The 20,185-nt window shown below is 42.0% G+C and overlaps 1 protein-coding gene across 3 annotated transcripts in view; it reads right to left on the reverse strand.

The window, feature by feature from the left end:
- Positions 1-20,185, reverse strand: part of gramd4a (GRAM domain containing 4a) — a 68,905-nt gene that overhangs the window by 20,394 nt on the left and 28,326 nt on the right. For 2 of the 3 annotated variants that reach the window (XM_050036483.1, XM_050036482.1), the window contains exons 4-5: positions 6,284-6,404; positions 2,647-2,708 (exon numbers count right to left, since the gene is read on the reverse strand). In XM_050036483.1, coding sequence (XP_049892440.1) covers positions 2,647-2,708; positions 6,284-6,404 — 183 coding nt within the window. Of the gene's footprint in view, positions 1-2,646; positions 2,709-6,283; positions 6,405-13,969; positions 14,365-20,185 lie in introns of those variants that run through there. The other variant, XM_050036484.1, reaches the window with a different exon arrangement.

Genomic DNA, 20,185 nt, shown 5'->3' on the forward strand with positions numbered 1-20,185 from the left:
TGGAGAATTCCTTTCACTAGTTTCACTATATATTACCGATTCACTCCATTACGCCATTACTTAAATTTATTTTCGTCTCCTACAGTCGTATCTCGACACTACACTACAATGCCTATGGTGGTACTGCTCCATGGCATCTCAGAAAGCATGCACAAATATAGACGAAATGAATGCAGAGTATGGACAGAAGGCTCCATCGATCTCTGTAACTGATGTTGAGCATAACTGCGTTGAGTTGAGCACAATTTATCTTTCGCTAAACTAAGCTAAGTTTGTTGGAGCTGTGTGCTTCGGGCTGTCCTAGCATCTCAAAAAAAGATGTGCTTCTCAAGAGTTCGGAGGGCAGAGGTATAAAGCAGTTGTACAAGGACCAGATTACACAGTGTGTTTATCTGCTGTACTGAAGCGGTAAACGTTAGCATACCTGGCTAACTGGGGAAATACCTTCTGACCTGTAGCCTTATTTCCAAAGGCAAGGGTTGTGTCATCAGCAAACTATGTCATTATGTTTGAAGAATACCTGTTGAGGACTGGAACATGAATTGCATGGGAGCCAAGATACCAGTATATTAGAGTTTAGAGTAATGTTAGCAGCTGTGCTCTATTTCATTTGGGGAAGTTTACTCTCCAGCCAATTAGATACATCTAACAAGTTGGATGTATCTAATTAAACTATTAGTTTTGCCAAACTCATTAGTTATTCCTCATTCTAAAATCCTTTTCTCTTTTAAAGTGAAGCACAGTGTGAAAATATAAACATTACAGGTATTCTATGCAGCAATTCTCTTTTACTGTTTGTAAACAGTATTAGCAGCGATGGTGAAAGTAAAAGCCAACTCGAGCTTCACTCATTTTGGACCAAGCTTTGTCCATTTGGTGTTTCACCTGGCTATATTTGCATTTTGCCAGCGCTGTGTCAGCAATTTTCACAGCTCTCACTGGGATGGGCGCAGCTCAGGGTCCAGTCGCTACCTCTGCTGCACGCTGTGCCCAAGACAATAAGTAAAATAAAAAATACAGGCAGAGGGCAGAGTCTCTGCAGATAATTAGACCACCACACACTTCTAAGTGATGATGAAGAGGGACAACTTTTGTATGAGTGCGTAGAATACCTTTAGTGTATACATGTAACCCTTGTGTTAAGCAGCACAGTGGTTCCTCTGTTCTTTCAATGGCTGACATACAAACTGACATTATTATATTTTCATTTCTCTATTTCTATGTCCTACTACTGTTGAGGATGCAGGGTTTTGCCAGGGACATGTAGCTTTAGTCTCAGTCTTCTCTCTCAGTCGAGAGCTTGTGTTTACGACATGGGAAGTCGTGCACACAAGGCCACGAACTTGGATCTTTCAGAAAGTTTCCACTTACGAGGCTGTGAATACAGTGAGGGAGGCATTCCCGTAAACACATATAGATCCTGTTTGTAGCCATCGTCTAAGGGGCGGGGCTTAGCAAACGGTCAATTACTAATGCTGAAGTGCACCTGAGCAAAGAACAGTACATTAGCTGCTCTGGTTTAACTATTAAGTATACACTTATTTACTGTGGCTGTAATGAGCAGCTACAGTAGGTGGCTATGAGTGTGAGTGCACTCTGCGTCTGTCAGAGGATAAATACACACATTTAAAAAAAAAGATAAAGTCATTATGGCAAAGTTAAATCTCTTGTTTTTCTGCTGCAGATTTATTATGAATGTGAGTGTTTTTCTGCTGATGATGACATTCTGTATGAAGCCATTTTAATTTGTAGTTTACACAGTTACCCCGGTCCCATCAGCCCAAATTACTCTGTTTATCCTCTCCTTTACCTAACAGATTACCCTCGCTCTGTCCTTTTATCCACACACACAAGCCCAAACACACACACTCTTAATCCACCCTGAAAAAACACTGACACCCGCACACCCCTCCGACACTAGCTAGAGCGCAGGCATGTCTGCCCTAGATGAAGNCACACACACACACACACACACACACACACACACACACACACACACACACACACACACACACACACACACGTCACTGGGTCTATGGAAGTTAAACTATGACTGTCATAGCTGTTATTCAGCCCAAAAACACACACCCAAACACACACATTTCAGTAATACCGTCTGACTAATGCTGCATTAATGAGCTCCTGTCTACCCTCACTGACATATTTTAAAAATACACACACACATGCAGACATCCTTATGGCGGTGACACTGGCAGCGCAGATCTGTAGTGATGACATCAATTAACCTCCCTTGTAGAATAGTGGGTGATACATTAAAGTTGTTTGTTGCTGCTTGCTCTCTTGATACAACTAATCGCACACCAGGAATCACCATTTATAAGTGTGTGTGCTGCTGAACACACACTTGTGCATGTCCTACAATAACCCAGGAACATTTCTGACTCTGTTTAACACTGTTCTGTTCCTGTCGAGCACTGCACCGCACACATCCTACATCCCCGCCTCCCCTGCACGCATGCGCACACGCACACCAACACACGCACAAACACAAACAGTCGTCTTGATTTACTCCCACACTTGGAAGACGTCAAAGTCTTCCTTCCCAAACTCATTTCCTGTCAGTCCCCCTGAACTCCCACTCACCCTCCACCCCCACTCTCTCACACTCCCTCTCCAGGGTCTTACCTGTTCCATTGTTTGAGGGCGACTGCTGTTTCCGGGGAGGCTGTGGCGGAGAGTCCTCCAGCCTGAGGCGGAGAGAGAGAGAAGAGGAAAGATTTGTCAAGTGTTAGTCTCACTTCTCTATTGTCAGCTGGAGTCCCACTGCCGGCATGTCTCAGGCAGTTTATGGTTAGACACATCTGGGGATCGACAGAATGAGGAGAAACAATTTCAGTCTCAATCTGCTTCAATAATCTCACTGTTGCAATCTCATAGCAGGTGCCAACAAAAACAGAACAGAGTGAAACAGAAGAGCTCATGTCCTCACACATTAGTTTTACACTTCTATCTGATTTGACTCAAGCTAATTCTATATTTCAGATGTGTGAAACAACATGCCAAGAGGTTATTGGCTTTGGCAAGCTTGGTGCCCTTTCATCATTAATGCTTTAGCGGTCTTCATGTTTCATGCTAATGGCCAAGAAATGCTTGCTCAAAAAATAAATACTGTGTTGATTCTCGGAAAAACAAAGCAATTCTTTTTCCCTGAAGGTTAGAGCTTTGAGAAATCAGTTGGCGATGTTTCATTTTAATGGATTGGTGGTTTCCTAGAAGTTTCCCCGAAAGAACTTTGTAATACGGAACTAATAATGGGTAACACAGAGGTCAATATCAATTCATTATTCATCTATCAGTACAAACATTCTCTTCATATAGGCCTACAGTATGTTGAATAATTTGTCTGTACACAAATTTTTCATTTCTGCATGTTCAGCTACTTGCAACAATTTTCGAAACCATTTTTATTGAAAATGGTCCGTCCATTCCCTCTTTGATTAGCACCACATTACTTAATAAATAGTGCTGGTAATCATTTAAAAAATTACAACACGAGTACCAATACCAGTACCTATTAGGGCAGTGGTTCCCAACTGCTGGGTCACAGTCTAAAAGTGGGTCCCGTGTCCATTCTTAAAGGGCTGCTAGTGTTTCACAAAGGTGTCAAGTTTGAAAAAATCATTTTATTTTTAAGTGTAGGGAATTTCCAGCACAGAGCTCTTATTTTGAAGTGCCATTTCCTGCTGTAGAGTGACGAACATCAGGTACTTTATAGAGACAGCAAACTAGCTTGACAGCATGGCCAAATTAAAGTATGATGCTGAATGTATTGAACTGTGTGGCCCTTGAACCTATGACTAAGGAGAAATCTGGACCCCGTGGCTGGACCAGATGGAATCCACTGTCTTAGGGGATAAAGATATCAATACACTCCTTAATTTGATAACTTTTTTTTGTTTCATCTACATTGCATCATGTGAATGAAAGTATTCAGTTGCATAAAATGCCAAAAACACTCCTCATCATCCAATATTTATTAGATAACTGTACGAACAATTCCGTCAAATACAAGCAATACAAATACTGTACACTATGATTGACCTCACCATGATACAGGCTGAATGGGTTTCAGTTTGTGCGGTAGTGGGCCAATTACATGACGCATTAAATTGAAGAATGCTTGCAGTGACTGGCTGCAAGTAAAACCATACAAATATTTGGGGGGGTTTTTGTAAAAGTAACACCCGCCAAGCGCCAATGGCAGTTAAAACATGAGTTTGGCGTGTAAGACAAATACACACACCTGCCAGTGGCCGATGGAAAATGTTAAATTGCATGTGGGTTTTTATATGTGCTTCGACCATTTCTGCCAGCTGTGTCAGACTATTTTGACCATTGTGGCTTATTGTACTTGTGCAATGAATGACGTCAGCTACCGGAACTTGTTTCCCGGGCACTCTATGGTAACTTCTGAGCAAGATGTGGCAACACATTCCTGGTGTGAAGCCACCGCCAGAAAAGAGGAAAAACGAAGTTGAACATGTTGGACTTGGACAAGAAGAACAGACAGTTAAACGGAGTACAAATGTCGCACAGCGTTTTATTGAAAAATGGAAACTAGACGAGGCTGGCCAGCTGCGGTCATGGCTGACTTACAACCCCCACACCAACACGATGAGCTGCAGCCTTTGCCGCAAGGGCGCCAAAGAAACACAGAGGCAAAATCCCTTCGTTTTAGAAAGTATTAAAGACCACGAGAGGTCTAGATGCCACAGTGATTGCCTGAAAGCCTCTCAACCTGTTAACTCAACCCCTCTGGTAAAGTCAGTGACGGCAATACCCGACCCAACGAAAAGAAAAATGATGACCATGTTAAGGACCATTTGCGCCTTGGGAAAGAAGGGAAGGCCGATGGTGGACTTAGAGTGGCTCTGCAAGTAAGTGTTTAGCTCTTCAGTCACTATAAAATTGGTGAGAACTGTTGAGTTTGAGTTAACGTCTTTAAGTGATGCTAAAGTTGGATTTTCATACTAAAAATGTAAGGTAATTATTTTTAGTCAAACAAGGCATGATTTTTTTATTTGGCTGGTAAATTTTTGGAGGTCACTAGCCAATGGCAGATGAGATAAAAAGTTAATTTTACGCCCTGTATGCAGGTATTGTTTGACTGGAGAAGTTTCAATACTACTTGGTACTGGGTTATTTGGGTACTGATACCCAGCCCTTGTGATAATTTCCAATTGGTTTTCTGGAAAGCACTGATAAACTAATCTGTAATTGTGGATCTATAAAATAAAGCATTAGTGGTTGGTGAATTTCTTGTGTAGCCTGCCTTGGTGGCAACTTCAAAAACAGTTCACAAAGTCATTCAAAAAAAGTGCGTAAAAAAAGTCATAATAATCTGATTAATCTGTCAATTATTTTCTCATTCCTCCTTGCTCTACAAAAATGTCAGATAAAGATGCAGAATTGTCACCCGTCTGTACCTAAAATGTTGCACTCACAAACAAGATCACTTAGAGGCTCTCGCTGCATTTTCACACCTCAGAGCTTCAGTGAAACCAGAGTGTGTTGAATTCTGGCCACTGAGCTCTACTGCCCTGGTCACCAACAGTTGGATAGCAGCCACAAAAAAAGGGCACCTACTTCTCTCCTGGATACTGCTGACAAAGGATTAACTGGAGAAAACTCCCAGGTCATGTTGCATCGGATTACCTCTTACAAAATCCTGAACTGTCTGGCATTCTTGAGGTCGTGTTTCTGTGCCGATAATCACTTGGAGAGCTCCAGTGGAATTTCCCATTGGCAGGCCCAGGAGCATCATCTGATCACACAGACGCGCAGAGCCGCACATACACACCCTGGGTCTAAGGGTGGCTCCCTTGGTGCCAAGAGGCGCAGGCTTTTCCTGACACCAGCATAGCTACTGTGTCACAGAGTACACTTGGCGACACGGACCAGCACATGACTTGTTTCTGTTTTTTCTCTCTTTCCGGCTCCCTTAAAACACACACACACACACACACACACACACACACACACACACACACACACACACACACACACACACAAACACACCTCCTTATGGAATTCCCCGCCTACCAAGCTGCTGAGGCCTCTATTTATAAACGAAACCTTGGGTAGCACTGGGACTGACACACACCCCCACACACCATCTGACTTGACCTATGATAAACTCTGCTGAGCTTAAATGTCATGAAGTGCAGTGTCACCATTTCTTGTCATTCCCTCATTTCAACTTCCCCATCCTCATCTCCCGTCGCTCACGTCATGCACTTGACTCGCTGTCTTAATGTCTTACCTGGTCTTCAGCACCTCATTCATCTTCTGCTCCAGGTCTATCCTTTTGCTTCGCTCTCGCTCTAGCTCCTGCCGCAGAGAGTCCACATTGGTCTCTTCCCGCAGCTTCCTCAGCTCCTCCTCTGGAAAACACAACACAAACCCTGGAGATCAGTATCTCAATGTTTTTATATGAAAACAGTGCAACCTGAAGAGCTCCGCGCACACATTCAGGGTCATGGAAAAGGCATTTGATGAGAATGAAAGGGGGAAATTTGAACTCTGTGGAACATTTCATCCACTATTTCAGATAAACTACCCGCAGACAATCTAATCTATAAAACATTATGGGATGTTTTAGAAGAAAGGCGTCTAAGCATATGTGTTTGTCTTGTTTTATCTCCCTCAGGCTATCTCCTTCACCTTCACGTCCACTCCACTCTTCCTCCTTGTCAGTCAGCTGCTCACATTAAGAGGTTTCAGGTATCAGGGCTTTCTACGCCTGGGGTACAACATCAGCAGTGTTTCCTCTCAGTCTATTGTCCCTGACTAAAGGGACACATAAATATTGGAGGAGAAGAGGCAATAAAAGCGTGTACACGTGCAGAGATGAACGAATAAATTTATACATTTATGTACCCACAGAATAGGGCACAAAAACAAGAACGGGTAAAAGTGCAGCAGGGCTGTTGCAATAACGCAATATTGCAATACAGCGCTACTGACAAGTCAACTGCAGCAGATGGCAAGCAACCATCATAACCGCTATGTTCATGTTTCCTCTTTGTTTCATTAGGCGTCCATCATGTAATCACACAAAATGTGCGTTGCGAGGCACCTTACATTTCTGCACTCTGGGCGCCTGGTGTTTTTGTCAGAGCGCTCTGAACTCCTTGAGTTGAAAAAACTTCAACCCCACGTCCTCTCTTTTTTTGTTATCTTTTTTCCAATTGTCCCATCAGAAAATTTGAGAGGCGGGCAATCTGTGGAGGTCACGACAACATGTTTACAGTTGGTAAACAATGGAGGAGAAACTGGTGGTGGCGGTTGCTGGTTACCCAGAGCTACATGGCAAGACGATAGACAGTTGGCTGTCAAACTGCCCCCGAGACATTCATTCCCTCATTGACGGAGAAGCTCCTGGACCAACTGGTGGTACTCCCCATGACCTACCCTCTTTTTTAAGGTCTCATGTATGTACCCACACAGATCTCCGTCTCCCTGTGCCCAACAAACTATTTATTGACAGCCTCTCTGCCTCAACCAGAGCTACAGCAAGTACCCTCTGCCTGAACAGATTAGGGACTAGATACTAATGACTGAGGAAACAAAAACAGTAGATTAATTACACAGGACGGTTAGTGTTAGGACGTCATGGGGTGGTTGCCTGGCAACAATAAAAAGGCACAGCAAGCATTTTTGTTTAGTTTTTTTACTAGTGGCATTCAATTTAAAAAAACAAACAAAAAAAGGCAGTGCGGTGCCCCTCACATTTTGCAACCTGCAAATTTCTTTCTGTGTGATTGGGGCCTTCAAACGCCAGCAGGGCAACACAGCACTGAGTGTCTATTCTGCGCTGAGCACTGCATGTTTGCCATTTTTTTCTGCTTTCCGAGAGTTAAAAAATATTCAACTTTGGGTGAAATGCTGCAGTGGCTCGGCACTGTCATTTTTACCCAGCTGTCCAATCACAGTAAAAGAAGGGCGGTACAAGTACCCCAAAGACCAACCGTCAAATCGCTGAAAAACAACAACAATGGAGAAGAAATGAATACTGAACCCACTAAGACCAACAGGTCTGCCCTTTCTCCCTTCATGCTTCAACCTTCCCCTTATCCAGAGCAAGTGCTCTTCCTTCTGCCAACATTTTTACTTCCGCAGATATTCTGTATCATAGCAACCAGACACAACCAAAGCCCCTCAGGTGGAAAAACACTGTATCTCATTGCCCTTCTGTGTTCTGCATTCAAAAATGGAAATGTTACTTTGTTTTAAAACTGTGTCATCTTTGTCATTTAAAAAGCAACACTATACCTCATAGTAACCTGACAAAAAGCTTATTTATAAAGCACTAAAATTAGGATAAATGTGATTTGCATTTCATGCAGTTGAGCCAACCTTAATCAACACAGGAGAAATTCTGTCACCACAGCAGCCCTAAAGCAAATTTTTAATCCTTCTCCAAACACACATATTTGCATCCTCATATATAGAAAAACCTGAACCTGCTTTTTTATTGCCAGCAGACTCTCCTTATGAACAGAACTTGCTGTTGTACCACTTTATTGGAAACACTATCATACCGAGGATTAACAGGAAACTGTACAGCATGACAACACTACATGGTATTAAAAGCAAAGTGGTGCCACTCAACATCAAGATCAACATCTCTCCAACCTAAAACCCAGAAACATCACCTGACCTAGTGGTACCCGTAAACTTTGAAGGGAAAGGGAGGAAAGTGATAAAAGCACAGTTACACAATGTATATCACCTGATCCCCTCCTCTTCTTCCTGAGATCATTTCATCACGCAGACAGCAGAGGATTCATATTACCAGAGTTCAGCTGCCAGTTTCTCTTTCTCATCACCCAATCTCATATCTCACTTGTCCTTTATCTCTTCCCATTAACACTAATAAAACATTCAGTGGAAGCACCTCCTGCAGCCAAAGCATCGGCAACAACACTGGGTGCTCTAACTAGGAAAACATACACTGGATCTCTGTTTCCCACGTACAGCAATCCACTTAGCTTAGTATAGTATAATCTCCTGTGCATTTCTGGTGTAAGAGCAGTAAGACATATTCTGGTCGCCACTTAGAAAACTTTATGCTCTGGGAGAGGAAACCATAACACCAAGTCTTTCCTCTCTTACTTCATCTATGTAACATGACTCCTCTCATACACTTTCACCCCTCCACCAGCTCAGCGTTGCCTGTCTCCCTATTTGCTAACCTAAGAATGTGTTTATGATACAGCGTTATGTATGTAAACAAGACAGAGAGAGTGGGTGCGTAAGAGTAAGCAAGAGGCCGGCCAAAGGTTGCTAAGCAGCTTAAGACTGGTTGGGTTGCCCTGTGCCAGGAGATCCACAGGCAACTGTAAACCTATTAGACAAATGACTAACAACAGCAGTGATGCACCCTGGGTGGTGTAGGCAGAACTAGATCAGTGCTGTACGCTGTACTGAATGTACCGCTTAACAGCAATAGATGAGACTTGAAAGTCTCACTTGAAAGACAAGATTACTTAACATTTTGGCCTTTCTGTCAAACAAAGTGCCTAAAATAGACTTACTACTGGTTATAAATGAGAATCAAGAGAGACAGGAACACAGTGATATTCAGAGAGGTACTTGGGGACAGCACAATACGCTGTAAACATCATCTGTTCCAGTGGTTCTCAACCAGGAGTCTGGGGACACCAAGGACTCCTTGAGGGCATTCCAGGGTGTCTCCAGAAAAATAGGCAATAGTTTATTTTCAATTTCTTAATTCACTATAGCAGGGATCCCAATGTGACTAAGAGTCATAAGAGTGAATATTCTGATTGAAAGTTTCACTTCCTCTGATGATATCTCCTCACTGTAACTACAGTGACAACTATAGAACTGGTTGGAATCATATAATTGGGCTTGCTACTCAAAAAATGAAACTGCTCATTACTTGGCACGCTTTTCAAATGTTAAATTCTTCCCTTATTTATTATTCCAGGCCAACAGTAATTCATCACACACTACTTGTATATAACTTTTATGTTACACAAAAAACTGGTGATTGCGACCTTTCAACTCAAAAAGGTAATCTCCCGTGTGCACAGCTAAGGCTAGATAGCTAAAAATTATTTTTGGCCTTGGAGACTTCTGATGCCTTTGACCAGTATTTTCCCAAGAACCTGTCTGAAAGACAAAGGGTCAAAGACAAAGAGAAAGAATCATGGAGATAGGCAACGTTTCATCCACCGCATAACCAGCCACAAGCTTCATTAGTTCTTTGTTGCTTGTAGCCTGCTGTTCATGACTAAAACACAGTTTTGCTTGTGAAGCCGGTGTAGGGCTACAGCCAACCTCTGTGGCCAGAGGGCTTACCTTTGGTGGGGTGTTTCAGGAAGTTTGAGATTGTGTTTTTATGCAGTGGAATCAGTCTTACTACCACTACTTGCAACATCCACGTTCTTGTCATCTTTCCATCCAACAAAAACAAAGTAACTGGAAAATATCCAGCCGCTGAATGTACGTTTCAATCTCTCAAGCTAGCTTGCTGCTAAGTAACGTGCATGCACAACAATTCTGGAAATGAACCCTGGGATTGTTTGACTGTTAAGATTTCAGTAGGGGTGACAACAAAAGTCAGGTTGATATGAGTTATTTGTTTCTGGGGTGGCTGTAACAGTATTGCCAAATTTGTATTAGAAATTCGTTACACTTCTTTTACCGGGAAAAGTAATGTTGTGGCAATTTTTAGCCGATCTGCTTGGGAGTCAGCAAGTAAGGCTGAATAGCTTTGCGCACGAGAGTTTATTCTCTATAGAGAAGGCGCATCCTCAGGCTCAGAGCTCAGAGTTTGTGCCCAGAACAGTGAATACAGGGTATCTTTATACCTACACTCAGACGACAAGATAATGAGAAATCAATTGTAGCTTTCTTGGGCCTTCCTGATTTAATTATGTTCTCTTGATTACATCAGAGGAACATACCTGCTGCAATCTAGTATATAACATGTTAGGTAATCGGCTGTATCTGTTAGATAGTCAATGGACTGTCTTTAAAGGCGAGATTATAGTGAATGTAAATCTCTTGATGATGTCAAGTAACGACAGATGTTTACAAAAGGGGAATGCAAAGTTCACACACTTACAAACACATAGGAAGAATGAAACAATACAAGCATATGCATGAAGAAGACAAAATTTCCACCACAGTAATGATACTGCAGGTACAACAAAATCTTTTGTGATGGAGGTCACTGAAACGGAATCTTATCACATGGGGGTCCCTGACCTAATGTGGATCAATTTAGGGGTCCTTAACAAAAAAAGGTTGAGAACCACTGATCTATTCCACCCACTCCTTTTTTTTTTTTTTTNTTGTTTTTTTTTTTGTGTTTGGTGGGGGGGGGGGGGGGGGGGGGGGGCAGCAGTCCATTTGTTGTTTTTTCCAAAATGCAGCAATAGACAATTGCTTGAACTTTAACAACGACAACTAAAATTCCTGCCACATGCATAGATGCAGCATTATTTTCTATTGTAGTCCCATTTTGTGATTTACAGTCACATAATTGTATTACAAATTCTTGCTGTTCTCAAGAGTGAATAATAGACGTACTGTGTTCATATGCTGCTGTCATTCATTTGCAGATGTCCATGCTTTAAAGCCTCTGATCCTGTCCACTGTTTACCCTCTTTAACCTATACATTCTGCCACTCCCTTCCTTCCCCCCCAATTTCCTACCCCTGTATGTTAGTCCTTCCTTTCACCCTATGCAATTATTTCTATGTACAGGCATCTCTACAACTCCTTTACCCTTTCTCCACCCTTTTCCTCTCCGTTTCCTTCCTTTCTAACACCAGAAACAGAAGCCTCATTCTAAAAGTGTTATATATGCAACTGTAAGTGTGTGATGCAGCACAGCATGGAACAATATGTTATGTGTGTCAGACACAGAGACAGACAGAGTACGATCGTTTTCCTGCTCCACAGAGGCCCCCCTCCATCAGATAGCATATTAATAATACTGTCAACACGTCCGTTCTGCTGCTAAAATTGGATTGCCGTCATCTATATATAAATCTTCATCCCGGGTTACCGTGTCACAGGGTCCCTTTGGCCAGTATGAAGGCAGGTAACGACACCATTTATCAGTCACACAGATAGTGGATTAGCTAAATGCCATGCCAGGGCGTGTCACCTGTAATGGCGCTAACCTTCACTGCCATGATAAAGAATGCCAAAAAAACATACATCTGATAACAGTTACACACATTATAATCTGCTAATACAGATTAGACAGCAAAAGCAAACACTTCTGATGTTGAGACATTTAATTGCAGTATGAGGGGGCGACTGAAGCCAAGAGGAGCTAATGAGATCTTGTTTGCTTTGGGTAACACAGCACATTCAGATCAGGTAAGGTTAAAGACGAGAGACGAAGATGTTGTAGTTGCAGATAAGACACTCTGCAGAGGTTAAAGCAAATAAAAAATGATGAAAGGTGAGTTTTCAGATATCATTTTAACATTTTAAAATAATGGCACTCGGATTGTATTTTGCCATTATCTTTGTTTGTTATTGAACCAAAGACCTACAACCAAAAGTTGGGGAAATGTTGTGGAGCCTTGGTGAACTTGAGGTGACACAAGCATGCAGCAACCACCATGGCTGAGTGTCACATGAGAGACTTCCTTTATATCCTCTACATGACACAGCAATTTTCAAAACCAACACTATGACAAAAAATAGAGGTAACATTCGGTGAAATTGAGTTATAGTCCAGTGTGTGGGATTCAGGGGGATATACTGGCATGGAATATAGTATTATAAGTATTTTTTCTTTGTGTACAATCACCTGAAAATAAGAGCCATTGTGTTTCTGTTACCTTAGAATGAGCTGTTTACATAGGGAGCGGGTCCTTGTCCATGGAGATTGCCATGTTCACCGCTATGTTTCTACAGTAGCCCAGAACAGACAACCTGAACACTGGCTCTAGATAGGGCCATTTGTTCATACGACTCACTGTAAAACCTCCTGAACAATGACCACTGTAGGAATTCCAACCAGTAAAAGTTTCAGCTGGTTGCAATGTCCAGTCCTCACTGCTATATACCACTAAATCCCCCTAAATCTTACACACATTTCTCCCTCAAGTTATATAATTAACATTGTACATTCTTGATCAATGTTCTCTTGGAACCAGCATCCAGACACAGACCAACTCCTCAACGCACTTTGCACTAGTTTCAACATTCAGCTGAGTGGACTGCAGTGTCTGAGGTCATGATTCACCACTGTGGCAAAGTTGCTATTTTTCATTGGACAGAGGTGACTTTGGGTTAACAACTTGCTGAGACTTGGCTGAATGTGTGAATCGTATTTGTGTTGACAAATTTTAACCTCAGTAGGATCGAGGTTATCTCACACATAGAGCCTAGACTTGACTATCTTGTATATATCTCCCTGGGGCTGATAAAGTGAAAACAGAAGTTTAGAGTACCACCTCTGTTGTAAACAGTGCTACCACTACTTTGGCTCTGATGCAGTCACCACTCTGTAGCCTTGCTCAATGTCTGATGGGTTACACATCAGGAATAAATAGCCTATCAACACTGAGGGCTGCCATGTCACAGACAGCAAAGGGAAATGTAGACTGGAGCTACTCCGTTGACCAAGCGGTGCTGAGAGTCGAATTAAGTTGCAAAAACAGACCAGTGTTTCCGCTGGTAACGTTCTGCCGTTAGTCTAATTGTAGTTACTGGATGAAACCTCAGTTGTATGAGAACTGCGGGGGAGTAAGGTGGCGCCTAGACGTGGCAAGAGATGTGGCAAGTTTATCATGACTTATAAACACAGATGATCACCGACGATTTAGACATTTCATACACAAGACGTATATAAAACAGACAAATTACAGTATCTTATTCAAGTCTACAGTGCAATATGGTTGGGTTCAACTTGCCCATAAATTCCTGATTTTGAAGCTGACAAACTTACTGAGGTTGAGGTTACTTTTGTGGCTTTTGATCTTATCGATAGCTCCACTATAAAGCAGCTCAAAGCTGTCAAAGGTGCAGTCGTCCAGCTTGCACAAAGCCATCCGTCTCTGCATTCGGCTAGTCCCTGGGACACTCGCGCAGGAACGGGACGGCAGAGTGGCCGCCTTGGTTCTTTCTTGAAACTGTGCCATGGCTACAGGTTCTCCTGGTCCGGTCCAGTTTGCTTAGCACCCTCTGCTACCTGATGACCTCAAACCTCTTCAAAACCCTCCAAACCTGGCAACTTAGGTATATGTTCCATGCTCACATGCCTCATCCAGAGACAAAGCAGAGGCCAAGGACAGGTTCCTCGGTGCTAACTGGTCACCAGCAAAATGAGAACTGCTCTGAAAGGCCTCCACACACACTGAGAGTGATGGTCAGTGACCAGAGCTGGTGTGAGTGTGTTAGGCACTCAGTAAAAAGAGAAGGAGGGCAGCTGAGGTAGGGAGAGGTGGGGCTTTGCTGGGTGGCCAGCAGACTAAGAGGGCCTGGAATCTGAGGTTTCAGAGCACACTGGAGCTGTCAGACGCACACACATTATGCATGTTCATGTGTCAGTATGGGTTTATTTGAGTGGTTGTGTACATTAGCGTGGTCATGTGTTACGTATCTGTTGCGTTTAGGTTTGTGCATGTTCATATTTTTGTGCACGAGCGTTGCATGAGTGCGTACGAGTACTGTAAATACGCAAGCTAGGCGAATCGCTTTTCATCTAAGCAGGCAAAGTTTTTAAGACCTCAAAGGAAAAGTACTGTGTGAGTTGTTCAATCCAGGCCAGAGACAATGGCTCCTTTCATTAAAGAAAGGTGGGGGCACGGGGGGTTCAGAGAGAGAGAGAGCGAAAGAGAGAGGGAGAATCAGCTGCTTCACATTGGCCTTCCATTGTTCCCATTCTCTACAGTGTTTGCCACAACTCTGGTTGACTCGAGCAGAAAGGAAAGTTGAGTTTTGTGGCCGCAAGCCAATCTGCAGATGTTAGTCCACCATTCAAGAAACTGACCATGAAAAATAGAAGACAGGTTAAAAAAGACAGAGCTGGCAAATGGGGAGTTTGAGAAAATCCAAACTGTAACTGGCAATATGGATACGTGTTTTATCTAACCTCCTTTCTCTCTGTTTAACACAGATAACAACATCATGTTGTTAACTGAGAGACATCATGTTCTCTCACAAATGAAACCTGTTGCATATCTACAGACAGCTGATCACACCAGACTGTTGATACTGTCCTCAATCTGCAAGTGTAAAGTTCACAACGTTTGGGTTCTCCACAAGTGTTTCAAGGGAATTACAGTGTCAAATTAGCACATATCTGGCCTGGATATTGATAATGTATCCAAAGAGTTCTTTTTTTTCCCAGTCAGATTCTACATTTTACTTTGTATTTTCTAATAATTATACTGTATTGCTGGTTGGAATAGTAAAGAACAAAGAGTAAGTACTGTATTTGTCTTCTTTTGTCTTTCCTCTCTGTGGCCTCCTTCCACTCTGGCCCTGATATCTTTAGGTGACCTAGATTTCACCCACTTGTTTCACTTCACCCCTCCACAACATTTTGTTAGCTTCATGGCTAAATCTCAAACTTCATAGCCCTCCCTGTGACATCTAAACAAAACCACTCTTTCTCTGCCATACTGTCTTAGCTGATCTCTTGGTCACATGGCATCGAGCCAGGCTCCCTTACAGCAAGTCTATGTCACTGTGTGTGTGTGTGTGTGTGTGTGTGTGTGTGTGTGTGTGTGTGTGCTGAAATATTTATGTGGGAGAGGAACATGCGATAAATAATCTAGATAAACAATGTCCAGTAATCCAATGTTGTGTCAGCAGGGTGGATAGCATCTGCTTGTTTGGAGAGCTGTAATGACATTATAGATTTCATTACATCATAGATATCTGGTCAAGACTGGAGTCTCCTGTTGCCATTGGGAGCCAAGTGCTTTCCAAGAGAGAACAACTGATGTAAGCACCAGTCAACACTGTGCAATTTTTTCTGGACAATGTCAGAAGCCTTACAATCTTTGCAATAGATGATGTCAATCATTGAGGTGCTGCTTACATCCTGTCTTCTTTAAATGTGCTGCAACAGAACCCACACAGTAAGTCATGGACAAGCTGCCTGGTCAAAAAAACTGAGCACCTACTCTCTTCACACATGTGGCCACCTGCTGCATTGTCACACACTTGGCTAAACTCATGAGAGTACAACAAAATTAAAATGCAAGAACTGGGACAGAGACGAGAGTACAGTGAGAGAAACCAATGTAAAATGATATATCTGCACCGACATTCTTCTCCACAAACTCAAACATCCCAATTACATATACCTCTGCGTCTGAGCTGTCAGGACCCATTCTGCCTAAAAAGCTTGAAATCCTCTCGTACAGAGCTCACCTACAACAGAAAAGACTGCTTCCTCACTGAGCGAGATTTAGTCATTACCATGCAGCATGTCCTGTAGCTGTTAGATGGAGAATGAATCATCATCAGTGCACACAAGCAATCAGTGACGAGGCAGAGTCCCACAGAAAGCTCAATCACTTGCAGAATTATCTCCGGGAATACGAAATGAAGACTTTTCATTTACATCCATTTTTCTGCTGTATACGAACTCTCCAGACACTACAGGCACACAACATGTGGCCCATCAATTACTGAAATCCATTTCTTATGTATATTACTTCTGAATGAATATCTTACAAAGCCTTTAACAAGTTTGTTTATTCTGTTTTGTCTTCAAAGACACAGTATAGGACTAAACTACACCGTCATCCTCACCTTAATTACTTAAAGACTCATACAGTGCAATTTGTAGATGCTTTTCTGGGTTTTGTCTTATTTCAGAAACTGAAAAAGCCTGAATGTTGCATTATAGTGAGATATTTCCAAGGCTGCTACAATTCCGTGTGACAAAAGAAACAATTTTTGCACTCTGAAATATTAAAGCAAATATCAGATTTTGGTGTCAACCGATAAAAAATAGAGGAGCAAGGCCTTCTTTCTACAATTTCAACACACACACACACACACACACACACACACACACACACACACACAAGAAGAAGTAAAATCAATTTCTTCAACAAAAAAGCCTTTGAGTGTGAATTTTTAAATCACACAATGCTGACCTTATTGGTACCTCATAGTACCTGCATTAAAAAATTTACAATGTGTCATTAACTGTAAATTTTAAAATGAGTCGACCTTGACTGAGTCTTGCTTTGTGTGCATTTGTTAAAAGTGAAACTTGCTCCTAGTGAAACTTTCATTAGAGTATCCTGAGCTTTACCATACTGTGATGGATTTCCCAGTAAAATGGAATATTTGAACAGTGTACAGTTATAAGAGTGATTTAAATCAAATCCTTCACATTTGATTGGACTGCTATAAAGTGGGCGGGCTTAGAGTTTAGCTACAGCAGAGTCTGCTGCTGAGTCAGGGTGTAACTCACCAGTTTCATCACGATACAATACTATATTGATTCTTTGAATGATGATATTATATTTGCCAATATTACAAACTCTGCCACGATGCCATTCAGGGGCCTGCAATCAATATGAGACGATATTATATGTCCATATGACACAATCGGTTACAGAAGAAGCTGCCACCCATTTCTTTTTTACTTTTGGCCATAAAGGATAGAAACACATAATGTAAGTAATTGGGAAGTAAAGTTCACTTTAAACTGACTCCACAAACACACATAAAACAGCACATGGGATAGTTAGCCTTCAAGGCTTTCTAACAGAGAGACCTTTCTTAAGGTCCTAAACCACAATCTTTTTCATAAACTTCATGGTTATCTGGCTCAAAGCCCTGAAGGCAAACGTCTCCCAACAGCCATAAAACATGGATTAATAACAACATTGTTTAACACAAGTATCATATTCAGCTCAGTAATAACTGTCAAGGTTCATGGACAATACAATTGTTGTTTGCTACTTATTACGAGCTTAAGCATGCGGCTAGCGGACATTTTTCCTCTTTCCTCTTATACTCAAGTCACTGCATCTCCCGACACAACATCATGATTAAATTCCAGCCTGTATGCACGTTTTTTCAGCCCAACATTATTGAAACAGAGCAGCTAATGTCAGCTAATATCTCGTAACTGCATCGTTTACATACAGCATGTGCTCTGTCTGTTTACTTGTATTTTCTCCGAAATCCAAAACATTTCCACACTGCTGATTTATTCCTTTGTAAATAACGTTATCCTCATCGTCTTTCTCTTGGCTGCTTACCATCTGCCTGCCACTGTTTGATGGTGACACAGACTTTCAAAATAAAAGTGTGTCCTAAAGATGACGATATAGATTGATGTTTTCACTTTGCATCGATGATACTGGATCATTTAATCGATATATCGATCCAGTTTGATGGATCATTACACCCCAACGGCTGAGTGGATTGTTGGTTCCACACACACCTTCCTAGCTGTTAGATTTGGAGGAGAACGAGATGAATGAATTAGACCTCAGCAACTTTGTTTTGGAGCTGAAAACAAAGGTTTTGCTCATTGATATACAAACACACGTCTCTTATCTCTCTCCATATTGCATTTTTAGTTTGTAACTACTACAACTCACAAACAGCGAAGTGCAGTTTTATATGACCAGTTTGGCTAACTAACTAGTTACCCAAAGTCTCATTTGAGTGGACTTTTGTAAACGCCCCTGAGTGCAGGATGAGTTATCAAACATTTGACCCCATTTTCCCTGGTTTTACGGAAAGAGAAAAGATCTTTTGTAACATATATTTGGCATATAACAAAGGATAAATGGTCAGTTACCACAGGAACACAAGATTAAAACTGGGAAGCTGTATTTTTCATTTCATGGGAAAAAACTTTCAAAGTCAAATTTAAAGCTAAAGCTAGAACAACAGCTACAGTGGCAGCTTGCTTTTTAGCAAGGCACTCCATTCAAGCACACCACACCCCGCACACCCACTCAGGTGTTTGAAGTCACTCTGGCTAATTGCTCTTTTTCACAGAAGACATTTTGAAAATGTCAAAGTAGGAACAGCACAGGTGTGAGTAATACAATTAATAATGGCTGAATTCCATTTAGCGGGTTGGGTTTCAGGGAGCAGGCATGCTGGCTCACTGTCTTGGCTCGCCGGCAGGTGAAGCGAACTGAGACATTGTTAATGCTATCTGTAACGCCTGTTTTTTTCCTGCTATGACAAGACAAAAATGTGAAATGAGCTGTGCAGGAAATTATGTGACATTTATAAACTCAATGAAGTAATAACAATAATGGTGGTGTATAAAGTCCTGCTCTAAGAGGACAGAGCTGTCAATTAATTACAGCCTGTAGTCACCCACAGTGTTTGATAAGAGGCCTAATCAGGCAACTTATGTGGGTGGACTATGGGATTTTAAATTGACACAGTATCTCTGAATTTTTAATACATTTTTTTTTTAAATATCTGTCAGTGGGGAATAAGATATTTCCTGGTGTCTGTTTGATATACGCTACTGGGATGTACTTGTTATTCCGGGTGGTTTCCCAGCACCGGTAGTCCCTGTAGTTATTGCGAAGAACAACACTGCATAGCATTATAGACCTATTGCAATTCATCTCTGATTCCATTAGCTGTCAGTTATTCTGCTGCTGCTGCTGCTGCTGCTGCATGTTTGTGTGTACCCTTCATGTGTGTGCCCCTCTACCCAGTGTGAAATAGGGCAGCAGCTAGGACACTGTATTGATCAGCAAGTCACTGTAGTGCACAAAGCCTGGCCTGTTCCCCCGCAGTGACCTTCAATACACGACCTCAAACAGGATAGCCTCACACACACACACACACACACACACACACACACACACACACATCTTGTTCTCTCAAATGTTGTGGAACTAGTTGCTGTAAAACCCATGAACCCAAATACGGCAGAACATTTCTATTACACAGTACGATGTAGAAATATTGAAAGACTAACTACACGTACACACAGTAGCATGGAAGGTCCAGGACGGACATCGACAGAAAAATTGTATTGTAACACAGATAGACAAAGCTAGAGATATCAACCAAGCCAAGGATAAAACCAAGGCAAAACACAAGGGAGGGCAGAGAAGGACAGTGACGTTTAGAGGTAGGAGTGAAAGGGAATAAGAATAAAGGCAAGGGAGAGCTGAGGGGAGACAGAGAAAGGGAGCGATAAAAG

Source organism: Epinephelus moara, chromosome 23 (assembly GCF_006386435.1).
Source record: "Epinephelus moara isolate mb chromosome 23, YSFRI_EMoa_1.0, whole genome shotgun sequence".
NCBI lineage: Eukaryota > Metazoa > Chordata > Actinopteri > Perciformes > Serranidae > Epinephelus > Epinephelus moara.